Genomic DNA, 16,811 nt, shown 5'->3' with positions numbered 1-16,811 from the left:
ATGTGTGCATGTGTGTATGTGTGTGTGTATGTGCGTGTGTGTGTGCGTTCCTATGTGAGTGTATGTGTGTGGGCGTGTGTGTGTGCATGTGTGCGTGTGTGTATGTGTGTGTGTATGTGCGTGTGTGTGTGCGTTCCTGTGTGAGTGTATGTGTCTGTTCACGCCTTCCATCATGTGGTTCCTGGGACAGAACTTAAGTCATCAGGCTCAGTGGCAAGCACCTTTATCTGCTGAGTCATCTCCCTGGCCCAGCACCTCTCAATCTAATGAAGATCATGGACCAGCCATTTCCATCAGTGTGGATACAGTTCCCAAGTCTCTGCCCTTGGTGACACCTACCTGTAAACATGTAAGTATTTATATATACCTATATAGTTTTCTGGTACCCAGAATGATAAGACAAAAACAAACAGAAGTATAAAGTTGTAAAGTTTAAAAGATCCAGTTATACACACCTAGACAGATTAAGTATATGTAACGAAGGGCTGGAACCCAAACTAAGGAGAATCCAGGCCATGAGACCAAACAAAAGTTGCTTCTCGGGGATCCCAGAGGCACTTGGAGCCAGGATGCTAGTTATTCCCCAGCAAGTGGCAGAAAAGGGAGTGAGGATTGGGTCACCCCAGATAATGCTTTTTATGTTCCCTATGTGTCCAAACCAGCAAACTCAACTTGAGGAAGCGAGAAATCTGGACGCCTGGGAGTTAGAAGTTCAAGAGAGGAGCCAAGGCAGCCAGGATGCTGGAGATGCATTTTAGTGTTCAGATGCTTGCCTCCTGTTCATGCGGTTCTGGGTCTAGCTTCCAGTATGATATGATATTATAGGATATAATAAATACAGAAAAATAAAATTAAATTAAATTAAAATAAAATTAATCCCAGTAACCTTAGGCCTGATACATCTTCTTGTTCTTTTCAGACAGGTTTCCACTCCATCCTGGCTGTTCTGAGTTCACCATATAGACCACTTGAAGTCATAGAGATTCTCCTGCCTCTGTCTCCTCAGTGCTGGAATGTCATCTTGCCTGGCTCCGCTGTAGCTTTTTGATAAATGAACTTTCCAGATTTCACTACGTTGTCTTTGATTGTGTCCAGGGCATTCCTCTCTTCCACAGCTTTCAAGGCATCCAGAGATTGTTGATGGAAGCACTCTGACCTATCTGCGTGAGCCTCTTCAGCAGAATTTGATGCAAAGCTTCTCCTGGTGCCTGGGTTTTAGCCCTGATCACTTGAATCTCATTGTCTGTGAGGTCCATCTGACGCAGCAGGCTGTCCTAGAAGATAATGGGCACAAGGGTCCAACAGAAATGGAAGATTAGCTTCAGGGATGGATGTCAGAAAACATGGGGAACAGGTAAACTGCAAGCCCCTTATAGACGGTGGAGGATCCTAAATCAGATCTAGAAGCCCAAGGGTAGGGCCTAATAGGCTCTCTTGCCAATACATGAATGCTGTTGGAGCCTTACCACACCCAAAACCAACCAAGAAGCTGGGTGCTTGAGAGATGGCTCAGCTGTTAAGAGTACTGACTGCTGTACCAGAGGACTTGGGTTTGATTCCCAATACCCACATGATGGCTCACAACCATCTGCAGCTATGGTTTCAGGAAATCTGACACATCTTCTGCCTCTTCAAGGTACTACACATGTAAGCAGTGCCCACACATACATGCAGGCAAAACCCCCATATATACAAAGTGAATTTTTTAAAGTTTTTTTTTTTTAAGTATACCTTAAAAGAAGGAATCACTTGCCAAAATGCCCAGTGGCAAAGGTGCATAGATGTGTGGGTGTGCACGTGTGTGCATGCATGTGTGTGTGTGAAGGGTAGTACCATGTGGCATGAGTCACAGAGGGACACAGTGGAGTGGGTGCATAGTATCTCCCGGAATGGAGGCTGTTTAGGCTGTATTCATGGTGAATGGGGTAGAGGGCAACCCTGTCTGCCTCAGCAGAAAGGACAGAGCAGAGAGGCGGAGGACCTTTCCGTGCAAGCTGGCCTCCCTCACTGCTGCATCACTGCTACTAGATGGTCGTAAAGGATGACTGAAAACTCGAACCTGTAGCTGAGTACTGGAAACTCCCTTCTGGGGCTGTGACGATGTAACTGAAGTATGTATGCCATGTGTCACTCTCCATCCTGAGAAACAGAAGGAGCAGGAACAGGAGTTCCACTAGCTCCAGGAGTCACAAGGACATATTCTAACAGCCTTATTTAACCAATGACAGGAGGCTTAGAGGTGTAGCTTATCTGGAAGAGTAGAGTATTTACCCAGTATACTCAAACCCTGGCTTCGGTCTCACGCATTACAGTGCTGAGTGTGGGGGCCGAGAGAGCCCACTGGTAGAAGGTTCACACTGCTCGTGCAGAGGACCTAAATTCTGTTCCCAGAGTCCATGGAAAACTAGCCTACTTACTAACTAACTAACGAAATATGAAAGGAAACAAGTGCCATTTGATTCTACTCAATACATATAAAATTCATCAACTCGTGTAGTTGATATCTGAAACATGATTCATGAGATGGCTTCCATTAGTTTTGCATGATGTCTCTGAAGTCAGGTTTGTGATTTGTAGTAAAGCTCATCAAACCAAGTCTGGTCCTGCAAAGAGCTTCTACTCTAGGACCATGGATATTAACACAGGCCAGTGCACCATTCTGGAGGACCTAGTGGGGGCAAAGGTGGTGACTACAAGAGAGAAGGGAGGGATGATGGGACAGCAGAAGGACAAACAGATTCTAACAATACCATATGAGGTACTGGTCCCAGAGGAGACAGAAGGGAGGAGAGGGGGATTAATGGCCCCTAAGTCCAGTGGCAACAGTTTAGGGTTTGCGCCCATCATTAGTTATCGCGGCAGAGCACTGCCATGGGAATGACAGTTGGGATACTTGTCCTATTCCCTGGGCTGCTGTGCTATTGTTGCCTCATAGAAAACACTCACCATCAATTGGGTCGATTCCATTTGCCGGAACTAGAGACTCAGCTTCTGTTGGAGAATCCGGAGCTTCCTCGGATTCCTGTAAACATACAGCAGAGGCACCCTGGTCAGAGTCAGGAGACCTGGGGCCCAGGCCTGATCCAGATTCCCAGACTCACAAGACTGCCCCTCTAAGATAAGCTTCCTGTCTCTGTTGCTTGATGTTGGTGGCCTAGTGCGGCATAAATGCTCACCTCAAGTGTTCTGTGACAAGTGGACAACCATATAAGCCTAATCAAGACCGAGTAGTCCCCCATCCTCTGGGGATTCCCTTCGGGCCAACATCTCTGCCCCAGGCTTCTTTAAAAAGCTCAGTTGGAGACTACAAAGAGAGCTTTGCAAAATCCAAGGTCAGGTTTGTATCAAGGCCTTACAGGTGTTTTAGTCAATAATATTAACACATACATCATCTGTCTAAGTATGGAAATGAAAACATTAATAGCATGGGGGCTGGCAGGGTATTTGGTACAACCGAATATTAAATTTGACCATTTAAGAGGTTTTTTAAATTTATGTTTATGTGGGTCTATGTGGATGTCTGTCATGTGTATGAGAGAGGGCGCTGCGGAGGCCAGAAGAAGATGTTAGGTCCTCTGGAAATAGAATTATAGGCAGTTGTGAGCCACACAGTGCAGGTGGTGGGGACTGAACCCAGGTCCTCTGAAGAGCGGCAAACACTTTTAACTGCTGAGCTAGCTCTCCAGTCCCTAAGTTTGGCTTTTTAAAAAACAACTTGGAGCTGGGCAGTGGTGAAACATGCCTTTAATCCCAGCACTGGGGAGGCAGAGGCAGGCAGATCTCTGTGAATTCGAGGCCAGCCTGGTCCATAACCGCTAGTTCCAGGACAGGCTCCAAAGCTAGAGAAACCCTGCCATGAAACAAACAAACAAACAAAACCATCTTGGAACCAAAGAATACTATTAATCCCAAACATGGGAGGAGAAAGATCACTGACCTAATTAAAATAAGCTTTTTTATTTGTGTACACAGGCTCACTCACCCTAATCCTGAGTTTGAGAGCTCAGCACTGGGTGTGAGGGAGACAAAGCTTTACAGAAATCAGAGTAGGGGGTTTCCAAATGGGGATTTGGCAGACAAAATAGGTGGGTTTACAGGGGCAGAACATGAGCATAACAAGTTAGTCCTACACAGACTCCTGAAACAAAGACCCGGTTGTAAGCTGGGCATAACAAGGTAGTCATAACAACTGGTAGTCACAGGCGGTCATACAACCTTTTGAAACAGAGACATGATTACCATTCCTAGAACAGGCAGTACAGAGCCATTTGTAATTGAGGTTACAGGTGGGGCATTGCCCAGTCCTTGAGAAACCGAGGTTTAATCATAAACAGAAACGAACCTAAAGACAACTTTACTATAAGATGGCTCAGAGGTTAAGACCAATGACTACTCTTCCAGATGTCCTGAGTTCAATTCCCAGCAACCACATGGTGGCTCACAACCATCTGTAATGAGATCTGGTGCCTTCTTTGGTGTGCAAGCATACATGCAGGCAGAACAGTACGCCATTATAAATATCTAAAACCTTTAAAAAAAATGGAGAGAGAATGGTTCTTCAGAAACATCAATAACGAAAGAAATGTCTATATCAAACAGTCAGTGTCATTCACAACGGTAACACATTGGAAATCAACAGGTCCAACCAAGACCAAAACCATGCCCCTTTTTCTAACCACTGTTTTTCGTTTGTTTCGTTTTGCGGTGCTAGGGTTCAAACCCACAAAACTCTACATGTAATGCACAGATCTGCTCTAAGCCACACCCCATCCTCCTAATAACTCTCCAGTACACAGTGGGAGGGGGAAAACACACAACACAAATCAACCAAGAGGTAGGATCCTTAGCAGGGAGAAGAAAAAAAGTCACTGTTTTGGACGTCTCTATGTTTACAAATCAGTTTAAATAATACTAAGAGAAAAGCATAACTTTGGGTGAATGTTTTAAAACAGAGTAGAAACAGTAAATTTAAAAATGGAACTAAGAGAATGGTGATGGTTTGAGTCAACATGACACAGTGTAGAGCCCCCTGGGAAGAATCCTCATGAGGAATTGTCTAAACTTAGTTAACAAAAGTAGGAAGACCCACCCTCAACGAGGGCAGTACCACTTTACGGGTTGGGCTATGAGCTGGATGAAAAGCAGGGGAGAGCTGAGTGTGAATATTCATCTCCTGTACTCTGAGTGTGACAGAGTGCAGCTCCTTCTCCCAGGCACCTGCTGCTGTGACTTCCGGCGAAGGCGGACTGTAACCTAGAGCTGTGAGCTGAAATAGGCCTTTTCTCTTTCTCAGGGTCACTCATCACAAAAGGAAAAGACACTAAGACAAAGACCCAACTTATAAAGATGACAAAACAAACACACAGAACACAGCGCTGTCAAGAAATAGGATCACATGTCTCTGGAGAAACATAAAACTTTACTATTTTAAGAAAAAAATCTTGTCTAAAATGTTGCCTCCTGTGATAAGAAAAAATATTGAATAAGAGGCTGAAGAGATGACTCAGCAGTTAAGAGCACTTACTACCCTAAACAAGAACCAAAGTTCAGTCCCAGCACCTACAAAAGGCACCTCACAAATGCCTGGAACTCCAGCTCCCGGAGATCCAATGCCCCCACTCTGGCTTCTGCGGGCACCATGGGTGCATAAACACATAAAGTAAATCGTTTTTAAAAACTGAGTTTTTACAAGATCTCCATACCTACTAGATTAGTTTTTATATTTAATTAAAATTTATTACCATGTGTTCGTGTATGTGCGTGTGTGCAGGTGCCTGTGTCCCACAGTGTATGTATGAGGTCAGAGAACAACTCTTGGAAGCCAGTTCTCGCCTTCCACCTTACTGAGGGAAAATCTCTCTCGTTTCTGCCATATTGCATATTCCAGGATAGCTAGCCCACGGGTTTCTGGGCGTCTCCTGTCTCCACCTCTAATCTTGCTGTATGAATGACGAGGTTAGAGATCTGAACTAACATCTGGCTTTTTGTGGGTTCCACTGGTCAAACTTAGGGCATCAGGCTTTCGTGGCAGGTTCTTTTAGCCCTGAACAATCTTCTCCATGGCTCCTTTTAATATTTAAGACAAATTCAACACAAATTTCAATTATTGTTTTGGTCATGGAAAAAACCCTTATGAATGAATTCTAAATCGTATCTGGGTAAACTGACAAATTTTGAAAAAAATAAATATCTGCTTATATTAATACATCAGAAAACTTCATGTGCTGCTGACCATTGTGTGTATGTCTGTGAGTCTTTCATGTGATGATTTTGATGCAGTGTAAAAGCTGGAGAGATGGCTCAGCGGTTAAGGGCACTGCCTGCTCTTCCAAAGGTCCTGAGTTCAATTCCCAGTCAGCACATCATCTGTAATGGGGTCTGGTGCCCTCGTCTGGCCTGCAGGCATATATGCAGACAGAATATTGTATACATAATAAATAAAAAAAAATTAAAGAGTTTAAAGAAAAGATCTGAAGCAAATGAAATTACGCTCATCTCTCAGGCGGAGGTGGGGGCTGAGCAGCTCTCAGGACAGGGGTGAGCTGTGTGGTCTTCTTAGTACTCACTGAGCTCCTTCCTGTACAGTTTGCATCCTGTCACTTAAGCGGAGGGGCTACTGGCTGTTTTTAAATGTATTTCCCTTTCTCTTTATAAAATAAAAGCTGAACAGTGTTGTAAAAGTGAAACAGACTGGTCCAGGAGGAAGGAAGCCACTGTCAAGACGGACATCTGATTCGTGAGTGGAGAGGGACCAGGGGAATGGGGGGCTCAATATTTAAATGGAATTGAAAGAGTCACATGGTGACTAGGAACAATATCACATCACAAGATAAACTCCATCCAGATGACACAGAAATATGTGAAAAGTAGAGTCAGCAGGGACAAAAATCTCCCCAAGAAATCATAGGCTCATCTTACTTTGGGGGAAGGGTTTGGGGAGCCTATGAGTAACGGGAAGCAAATGTATCTGTTGATTTTAATAGTTCAAAATGAAAGATTAGAACAAACTGAAGGATAAAAATTAGGAATATGGGGGCTGCGGAGATGGCTCAGTCAGTAAAGTGCTTGCCGCAGAAATATGAGGCCTGAGTCCCCATGCCTAATATGCAATGAAGCCCAGGCAGAGAGTTCCAGAGGATTTGACACCCCCTTATGACCCCTTAAGCTCTGAAAACACACAGGGTGCACATACATACATTCGGGCAAAATGCTCATACACATAACATAAAATTTAAAAAGCTTGTGTTGGGAGGGTAGATGTGCATGGTTGCCCGCACTTATGATTCAAGCATCAGGAAGGTGAGGACCAGGGAATCCCTGAGGCCTGCTGACCTGCCACTTCAGCTTGTGAGTTCCAGATCCAGGGAAAGATCCTGCCTCAGAACATAGCGAGGTGAAAAAGAGAAGTGAGGAAAACATTTGACGAAGACCTCTGGCCTCCACATGCTAATGCCTACATACATGTAAACACATACGAGCATATATGTGTAATATAAGAAACTAGAGACCTATTACCCACATGAGAGAAAATACTTACATAGCAAGCATTTTTTTTCCTTACAAAGCTCTTAATAACATTAGGATAACGTATGTGAAAATGCTTAAAACTACTCTGGAGGCTCAGACAGAAGGGCAAAGCTGAGGCCAGCCTGGGCAACTTAGGGATCTATTGTCTCAATAAAACGCTTTTGCAAAGTCACTGAGGGTGTAACTCAGCCGTGAAGTTTAGCATGTGTGAGGCGCCAATATGTCAAACAAAAATCAAACCCAAGATCTCAGCCCCTCTTGGCCACAGTATCTGCTCCATGTCCATGTTGCCCCAGGCTCTGAGGACACAGCATGGATATCACAGATACTCAGCATATTCTACAGAATGGCTCAGCCACCACACTTAGGCCATGTGCATCCTGTCCATTGTCACCCTGTCTCTCCATCCCCTGGACCAGAGGATCAGATGACAACGGCCACGTTGTCAACAATCCAGCACTGTCTCCAGGGACTCCTATCCCAGCCATTGTCTGTCCAATATATGCTCAAAAAGAGTGGACGGCCATTCTCTGCTGCTTAGGGGCTCAGCGTGACCATCTCCCTGAACTGCAGATCTTCCTGAGGGACCCAAGTGTGTGGAAATGGCTTTGAGAAGGCAAAGAGGCCACTCAGGAGCCCACACCCAAGGCCCTGTGCAGAGTCCCACCCATCTCAGTGCGGCCACCTTAGGCTCACAGAGCCATGACCTGCTGCTGGAACTTCGTGCTCTTATGACTGTGCCAAGGAGGCCACACTCCCGCCTGACCCCACACGCAGAAGCAGACAGAGTTGCAACATGGTCTGAGGCCTGTGGAAGCTCAAATAGCCTCTTGCGTGAAAGGAGACTCGGAGCCTCAATCACTTTAGTGAGCCAGGACGGCAACCCAGGACAGGTGGAGATGTACCCTTCTCTATGAGCTGTGCAGCCCCTCAAACACCCTGTTTCTCAGGGCTGGGGAGATGGCTCAGTGGCTAAGAGCACTGGCAGCTCTTCCAGAGGACCTGGGTTTGATTCCCAGAACTCAACTGGCTGTAAACTTTAGTTCCAGAGGATTCAATGTCCTCTTTTGGCCTCCATGATCACCAGGCATGCATGTGACACACAGACATGCATGTAGATAAAACACTCATATGCATAAAATTGAAAATTAAAATTAAAAAAAAAAACCCTCTGCTTCTCAGCAGAGCTACAACCTCTGAGGCCTTCACTGCAGGAGAGTCATTTTCCGGGTTGGATGTCCGCAGTTCCGTGAGAGGCACAGAATTTTCAGAGTGCTGTTCACGGCCTAGAAGAGAAGGAGGTTGCCATAGCCAGTGGGCAGGGAACTCATCAGCCCCCCCCCTTTTTTTTTATCAGAGCAGAGTGAGCAAAACACTCCAACACTGGATTGGGAGGGGTCATTCTTGCTTGGGGCTACCCTCAGGCCAAGGAGGCAGCTGGGGAGAAACTGAAGGAAAACACACACACAATCTCTGGTTCTGCAGGAACCAGAGCTGTCCCTGGCTCTCTCCTGTCCTAACTTTATCCTCAGTTGAGGAGTTGATGTCTACTCTCTCAGACTTGGTTAAAAGAGCAAGGGAACCATCAGTGAGATGGACTGGTAAGATTCCGGGCTTTTGTGGTTTGGGGGAAGTGGGAGATGGTATATCAATTGCAGGAGCAAAAGAGAGGTCTAGGCTTCAAGGACAATGGAGTTCAGGACACAGGGAGGGCAATTCTGAAGGAGAAGAGCAGGTTAGAGAGATTCAGATTTGGTGTCCAAGGGACCCACCACAGCCAACACTCACCTGGATAGGCTCTTTTCACCAACTGCAATGTTCGCCCCCATGCCCCAGATTTCCAGAAACCTGCAAGAAAAAGCAGCAGCAGCAGCCCCGCCACTACGAACCCTATGATGAGGCCTAAGTTGAGTTGAGAGTCTTTGGGGACACACATTCGGTTTGTTTTCGGGGTACAGGAAGTCTTTTCAGATTCTTCATCAGGGCACCTGGGCACAACAAGGAAGAAATAAGATTCTGTGAGAAAGCTGCTGGTCAGAAGTGGTGAAGGGGAGGCACTCACTCTACCCAGTGTCCCAGAGATGGTAGTAAAGGAAGGACAGGCTCCAAATTTGTCCCTACATCCGGACACACACAGTGTAGTCTTTGGGGGAACTTTCTGTAGGCATGGTGGCAACCTTTCTGCCTTTTCTGCAGGGTGTGTGCTGAGTGGCTCTGGGCCTCAGGAGGGCCTAAGTTAGGAAAGGGCCTGTGTGGTCACCGCTGAGCCATGTCCCTTTATCAGCCTTCAATAAGCAGACCTTTGTACCAGGTGGTCAGGGAAGAGTAAATGAACTATTTTCCTTCAAACTCCTGAAGTTGAGACAAGGGTTACTGACGGGATTGGGTCCTGGGGGCGAGGTTAGCTGAGTTGGGTCAGGTGCCTCTGAGAACCCCGGAGGAGGCCACACACACAGAGCCTCATTATGTGTTTTTTGGGCTTGCAGCACTTTCTTCTTCCTAGGGGTCTCAAGAATCTGAGGTGGTGTAAATACACACAAGCCAGGCTGTATGCTACTCACTCTCTTGCTGTATTCTATGGAGAGGGGACAAATTATCTGGCCAAGGGAAAAGAACGGGTGGAAAATTGAAGGGATTGGTGGTGGGGGACAGGAACACGGAGAGATTTACAGTTGGATGTGGAGAGACCACAGTGGGCTCAGAAGACCCCAAATGTTTGGGGATACCGCTGTCAGGGGGGCACGGGGCCGCTATAATGTGGGAATCCTAACACCTTGTAGCGTGGGTTCTCCATGGAGTCGGAAGGAAACGAAAGGATACAAGGAAGGTTGAGTTTTCTGGGGTTTCCTGGGATTGTAAAAGTTCCAGGGCCCAGTGACATACTTGGAGCACTTCTGGCAGAACTCAGGAGAGTTTTCATCTTTAAAGGTGCCTGGTTTGCACTCACACTTGGTGTCCTGGGTGGAGTTGCATCTCGCTATTTCATCTTCATCTGTAAGAGTATGAGGGATGAAGTTTCTTGGTTATCAGGGTAACACTTCCTTCGGACACAGTTCCTTCTGTTTCAGCTCCACTGAACGTAGGAAGTAATAACGAGGACCTGTTCCTATTACACCACAGCCAGGGCATGCAGACAATGGCTCCCAGAAGCATATTTGAGTACTCAGAGTTAAACCAAAGGAACACCATTCATGACCTCATGCATCGGATTTGGGAGGAATGTTCAGTTCATTTAGATCATGAGGACAGGAGCAAGGGATGTACAGAGGGCGCTCTTCACGCTCCTGGAAACAGGAGAAGATTGAAGAAGCAGGGACTGAGTGCTCACACCTACCAAGAGCTCAAAACCAAGAACAGGAGAGCCTAGTCTAGAGCCAGCTGGGAACCCAGCAGGCCCCCACAGCCATTCCTTTCTTTATTACAGACTAAGAAGGTTAATCTCCTTTGTTATTTGATAAGATCTAGGATCAGCTGGGAGACAGCCTCTGGGCAAGTCTGTGGAGATATTATCTTGGTTACACTAATTAGGTGGGAAGATTCCTACACACTGAGTGCTACCATTCTTGGACTAGGTTCCTGAACTATATAAACAGGAGAAAGTGAGCTGAGCACACAAATCTATTACTCTCTGAAAAAGGGAGTTGAGCAGCTGCTTCAATCTCCTGCCCACTTTGACCTCACTGCAATGATGGATGGATGAACTGCAAGCCAGTTCAACCCTCTCTTCTTTTGGCTTTTGACAGAGCTTTTGTCTCAGCAAACAGGAAAAAACACTAAAACAATAGCCTACGACCTCCACACTTTAGCAGGCTGACAGCAGGAAAGATGAAAGCCCTTTGAAGTTTCTGTGGAAGGTTCTAGAAGGAGTTTGCTCAGGTCTCAGAGGACTGGAAAGCAGCCAATATTACGAAAAAAGCTGATGCATCCCTAGGGCAAGCATACATCATAACACGTCACTCATAGCTGGAGACTGACCACAGGGACAGAGGGGAGACTCTCAGTGGCTCTTTTCCTTTTGAATCTGGTGTTACATCCCATGACCCACACTTTTGACGTCAACTTCTAGAAAATGCAAAGCAGGAGACTACCATGGTAACTCAAGATTTTCTACTGGGTAGCAAACCCATTGCAGAGTTGAAGAGACTCATGCTGGACCCAGAATGGAATTAATGCCCTATTCCAAATATGCAGGGCTCTTTCCTCTTCAGCGCTGGAACTCTGGCTGAGATCTCCCTGGTCCACTTAAATCCTGTATCTATCCTTCAAGGTCCATTTCTAACATCGTGTGCCCTGTGGAGCCCCGCCACTCCTCAGGACAAGTCCTGGCACAGCCGGCACCAGGGCGCTTCCTGTTCGCCAAGTTATATGTAGTGAGTGGTGCGGCAGTGGCAACTGCCCCATAATGCATCTGGGGGTACCAGGCCCTGCTCTCCACAGTGGCAGATTAGTTTCCACTTTATTCTCCACTGATGGTCCCAACGATTCCTAAAACACAGCACAAATTAATTCTCCAGGGTTTTTGGTTTTTTTGTTTTTAATTTTTGTCCCATTGAATTATGGACAGGTGGAGAACAGGGTGGGATAAAGAGCAAATTGTGCTGGAATTGAGATTTCTGAGTCCACAGCAGTTGTGAGTCCCACCTCCCCAGACTGCACTCGTGGGAAAGAGCCCCTTTGTTCTGTACCTGCTCTACAGATGCTGCACTTTATGCACGAAGGCAGACTGTTGGCGTGGCTGGTATACTCTATACCTTCCATGCAGGGCACGCAACCATCCTCATCTGACAGGTAGGACCCTGAGGAGGGAAAGAAAGATGGTGAAGGGAACTTCAGGACATCCGGAGCTGAAGGGAAAACCTGTGTCCTAGTTAGAGGGACCTGGGAAGCAGGGGTCACATGAGAAATTTGACTGTGGGCTTGTCTACAGAGCATTTTCTCTGCCCACCCTGCCCTGCCTATGCTGCCAAAGACAGATGTTCACAGTTTCAGGGCTCTCTTACCTGCACCTGCCCTACAGGTTGGCTCTATTGTGCTGCCCGGGCAAGGTACAAGGCCTGGAGGCAGCTTGGCAGCTTCTTTAGGAAGCTTATCTCTGCAGTGGCGCTCACGGGCATAGGGAGCAGCCAGAGCCTGCAAGGTTGTAATGAATGGGGCCACTCTAAAGAGACACTTGGGACCTCTACCTTTGACTATACAACTATTGAGACACCATGGTCCAAAAACTGAAAGTCTTGTACTGGGGAAAGAAGAAGGATGAAACCCATGGCTGGGTGGAGATAGAAACTTGTAAGGAAAGAGATTTGCAACTTGTCAGACCACCTTGCAGGACTGAATAGGGCCAAAACCGGAATGGTCAATAATTCTGGTAGTTGGAGAGATGGCTCAGTGATTAAGAGCACTGGTTGCTCTTCCAGAGGACCCAGGTTCAATTCCCAGCACCTACATGGCAGCTCACAGCTGTGTGTAACTCCAGTTCCAGTGGATTTGTCACCCTTGCATAGAGATACATTCAGGCAAAAAACCAATGTACATAAAAATAAACAAATCATTAAAAAATATGAAAATAAAGTAACATAAAACTTAATCCTAGACTTCATGGGAAAGATGGGTCGGGGGTCACATAGATCCTCTATCTGTTTCCTCTATGGCCACAATGGAAAAATCTCCTTTCTTCTAACTTCCGGTATCAATCAATGACTCTTTTGATTGGCAAAATTACTGAGGATGATGGTAGAGCCTGCCTTGCTAGGACTTCCAGAACACAGACTCCGACCTTTATAATTCCGGTATAGGACCAGGCTGGGAGCCACCTAAGGTTCCAAGGAAAGTTAAGATGTGTGAAGAGAATGCGAACACAGCTGGTTTGTACGGTTCCATGACTGTAGCATCCCCAGAAATCACACAGTGCAATAAGTGGACAGTAACTGAGTAGTAGAGCTAGGGCTCCAGATCTATGGTAATGTGCTCATCTGGCATCAGTGAGGCCCTGGGTTAGATATAGAAGAAAAAACAAAGGAAAGAAAGAAATGAGAAAGGAACTGGATAGCCCAATATAAAAGGGAAACTGGACCCTTACCTGATACTGCATATAAACACCTAAATAGAAGCATAGAAATTCCCAAACTCATAGAAAACATGAAGATAAATCTTCATGACCTTGGATTTAGAAAATATCAATAACTATGGCATAAAAGAAATCAGAACTGAAAAGACCAGAAGACTGAAAGAATATGGAGCTGTGGAGGGGAGGGGTCATGGCCAAAGACTGGCAATCAATCTAGAATGCACCTGGTTGACATTTTCCTTCTGATGGGCTCTGCTGCACATTCTGGAGGTCAGCTGGGTGATGACGGACTGACTTGGCTAGCACTCCGCAGAAGATGCTCTGTAGAAACAAAGAAGGAACTGCCTTTAGTGGCTGCTCTCTAGAAACAAAGAAGGAACTGCCTTTAATGGCTGTGGGCCTCACCAACATGGGGCCATCTCACATTCCCTTCCCTCCAGTTTCTAAAATGACATGGATCTCAGGCCTCCCTCCCTTCTAAACTGTCCAGTACTTTTGTGTTCCTATTCCTCTTTGCTCCTTGCAGCTGCCCAAGTCCTAGAAACTTAAACATGTGATAATTGTCTTTCTGTGTCTTTCTGTGTCTGGGTTACCTCACTCAAAATAATGTTTTCAAGCTCCATTCATTTTCCTGCAAATTCAAGATGCCGTTATTTTTTTCTGCTCACACAGAGTTTTTAAAAAATGCATTTACGTATACATACATCTACATCTAGGCCAGCATTCACATTGTCATGTAAACAAATCCAGAATTCTTTTCATCTAGCAAAACTGAAAGTCGGTACCCGTTAAAATAGCAATCCGCTTGCTCCTCCATCCACCTTTCCATGCTGGCAACCATTGCTCTGCTTCTCTTCTCCTTCCTTCCTTCCTTCCTTCCTTTTTCCAAGTAGCTAAAAAAGCATTACCAAATGTAGCTGAAAGCCAAGAGAGTACGGAAGACATGGTTCTTATGCAGGGCTGCCTGGCATTAAGCGAACATGTCCTAACCTTGGTTCCTACTTTTATTCTTTTTTCAGACATAGGCATGTTCCACCTCAACAGTGAAGTATTAGAACAGAAGGTGGAGCACTGTAACCAGCCTGGCAAAAATGAGTGTAAATGTGTGTGTGTCTAAAGAGACACTTGTGTGACTCTCTGACTATTAGAAATTAGAATCGGTGGACTCCAAGAAACTGGAATTCCTCCTCAGTAATCTCATGCTAGCAGACAGCAAAAGTCCAGATTCTTGCCCTACGGGCCCTTTTACTCCTTTTAAATCAATAAATTGCTGAGCCAAATAAACAGTGGTGTCACACTCTAAATGAGCTCGCACGTTCTTGCAGCTAAAGTCAAAATCAGGCACTTTTCTCTCCTAGCCTTGAGAAGAGAGGTGTCAGAGGCCCGCTCCAGCAGCTAGGCAGGGTCAACCCTCCAGCCCGTTTCTAAATTCTTTCTGCCCCTTGGGTTCTGCAGGGTAACCGGGTTCTTTTCCCCTGCCCCAGCTAGTCCCAGGTATGGTGCTCTGGTGAGTTTCACTGAGTTGGCTGGGTCCTTCCTTCCCACCTCCTTGCGCCGTCCCCCCACCCCCCCCCCCCCCCGCCCGCCCGCCTTGGTCTTTCTCCCCTCCGCCTGGGCCCAGTCTCCCACCTAATATCAGATCCTTTCTTCCACCTTTGGGTTCCCTCACTTACCATCCTCCCCCCAGCGGAGTGCAGCCTCGTCATATCCTCCCCAATCAAGAATCCTCTGCCCACCTCTTCCACACCCTGCCTGACCCCATCTTGGGGTTCCCCACCGCCACCCAACCATCGGACCTTCCACCTTTCACCGTCGAGTTCTCCCTCCTCCACAGTGGTGTCCCCCAACAATGTCAGACCTCCTTCCACCCCGCGCGCCATAGGGCACGTGCGCTCCAGCCACAGGCACTTTGCACAACTCCCTGCTTCCTGCTCTGGGACCTGGCATGGCGCTCTCAGCGGGCGCGGCGCTCTCAGCGGGCGCGGCGCTCTCCCCGGGCGATACTCACCAGTAGCAGGACGACGAAGGCTGGTAACTTGCGCATCTTTGGGACCCTAGGCCGAGGTCTGCGACCTGGGATTGGCCTGGGACCTGGGGTGCGACCTGCCCAGGCCGCAGAGGCTGAGGGAGCGCGGGGTAAAGGAGACTTCTTGGAGTTAGGGTTGCGCTGATTCCGGATCCCGCGGCTTCTAAAAATCCTCGAAGAGCTGTTTCCTCAGCTCGGAAAAGTTCTCTGAATTCCCGTCCTACAGCATCCTACTTGGCGGGACCTGTCTGCTTGAGCTCCTCGGTTAATGGAAAACTTTCTAGAATTTTTGTGGGAGGAGCTAAATATCATCCAATTCCTTTCCTGAAGCCCAGGAGCAGACCTGTGAGTCACCACCTTTTTTTTTTTTTTTTTTAAGTATCATGGTATTTTCATTGTAGTTTTCAAGTCATGGATATTTCCACTATTATAAAACTTCATAATACTCAATAGTTTGCCTGCCACTTCATACTCTGCCTAATACTATGACTGTCACCCTAGTAACAGAAGATAAATCTGTTCTGCTATACCGTTTAGAACACTATTTGTACCACCAAGGAAAGCCTGAGTTCACTGGCCACCTGCCCCTTGCTGCCTGCAGACCAGCTGCTCACACTGGACAACATAGAGCTGGTCGCAGGAACACCTGCCTGTGCCCTCCGTGTCCAACTGCTCAGTTAGAAGACATTTGAGTTCCAGCCTCTGCCCCTGGAGGAGCTGACTCAGAAGGTGGCTACTATGGTCAGGCCTCTTCCTCCTCCTTTCTTCTACCTTTTCTTCCTCCTCTTCTTTCTTCCTCCTTCTCCTCTTCTTGAATTTGTTATATATATATATATATATATATATATATATATATATATATATATATATATATATATATATATATTTCCTATGCTTTCAAGCTATATCAGAGAACCCAGAACAGGAAATAATAGACTAGATGCTGTTGCTGGTCCCTGGTGATGCACTTCAATGCCAGCACAAGCAAAGGCAGGTAGACCTCTTGAGTCTGAGGTCAGCCTGGTATACAGAGTGAGTTCCAGGACAGCCAGGACTACACAGAGAAACCCTGTCTCAAAACCACACACACACAGACACACACACAACACACTAGATGGCCTCATCTGCTTACATCAGTGTATTGAAACTTAATTTGTGCATTTTGACAATTTCAATATATATTGAATATGTCAA

The 16,811-nt window shown here is 46.5% G+C and overlaps 1 protein-coding gene across 1 annotated transcript; it reads right to left on the bottom strand.

Annotated features, from left to right (window-relative positions):
- Positions 1 to 1,015: 1,015 nt before the first annotated feature.
- LOC121464404 (tumor necrosis factor receptor superfamily member 10B-like) lies at positions 1,016 to 16,006 on the bottom strand. Its single transcript, XM_041677351.1, has 8 exons — positions 15,600 to 16,006; positions 13,816 to 13,912; positions 12,213 to 12,323; positions 10,411 to 10,519; positions 9,316 to 9,515; positions 8,722 to 8,813; positions 2,947 to 3,022; positions 1,016 to 1,274 (listed from the first exon to the last, which is right to left on the bottom strand). The coding sequence occupies exons 1-8, from the start codon at positions 15,633 to 15,635 to the stop codon at positions 1,237 to 1,239; spliced, it is 759 nt and encodes a 252-aa protein (XP_041533285.1). The 5' UTR covers positions 15,636 to 16,006; the 3' UTR covers positions 1,016 to 1,236.
- Positions 16,007 to 16,811: the final 805 nt, after the last annotated feature.

This window comes from Microtus oregoni, unplaced genomic scaffold (assembly GCF_018167655.1).
Source record: "Microtus oregoni isolate MIOR12 unplaced genomic scaffold, Mior012 000001F_ref0000356, whole genome shotgun sequence".
Classification (NCBI taxonomy): domain Eukaryota; kingdom Metazoa; phylum Chordata; class Mammalia; order Rodentia; family Cricetidae; genus Microtus; species Microtus oregoni.
The sequence above is the reverse complement of the archived record's forward strand: the minus strand, read 5'-3'. Positions and strand labels throughout refer to the sequence as shown.

Coding starts and splice junctions, on each gene's coding strand:
- LOC121464404 (XM_041677351.1), bottom strand. CDS start 15,635: ATGCGCAAGTTACCAGCCTTCGTCGTCCTGCTACTG. Junction 10,520..12,212: donor GTGCAGCATCTGTAGAGCAG/GTACAGAACAAA, acceptor ATACTCTTACAG/ATGAAGATGAAATAGCGAGA. Junction 8,814..9,315: donor GGTGAAAAGAGCCTATCCAG/GTGAGTGTTGGC, acceptor CTTCTCTTCTAG/GCCGTGAACAGCACTCTGAA.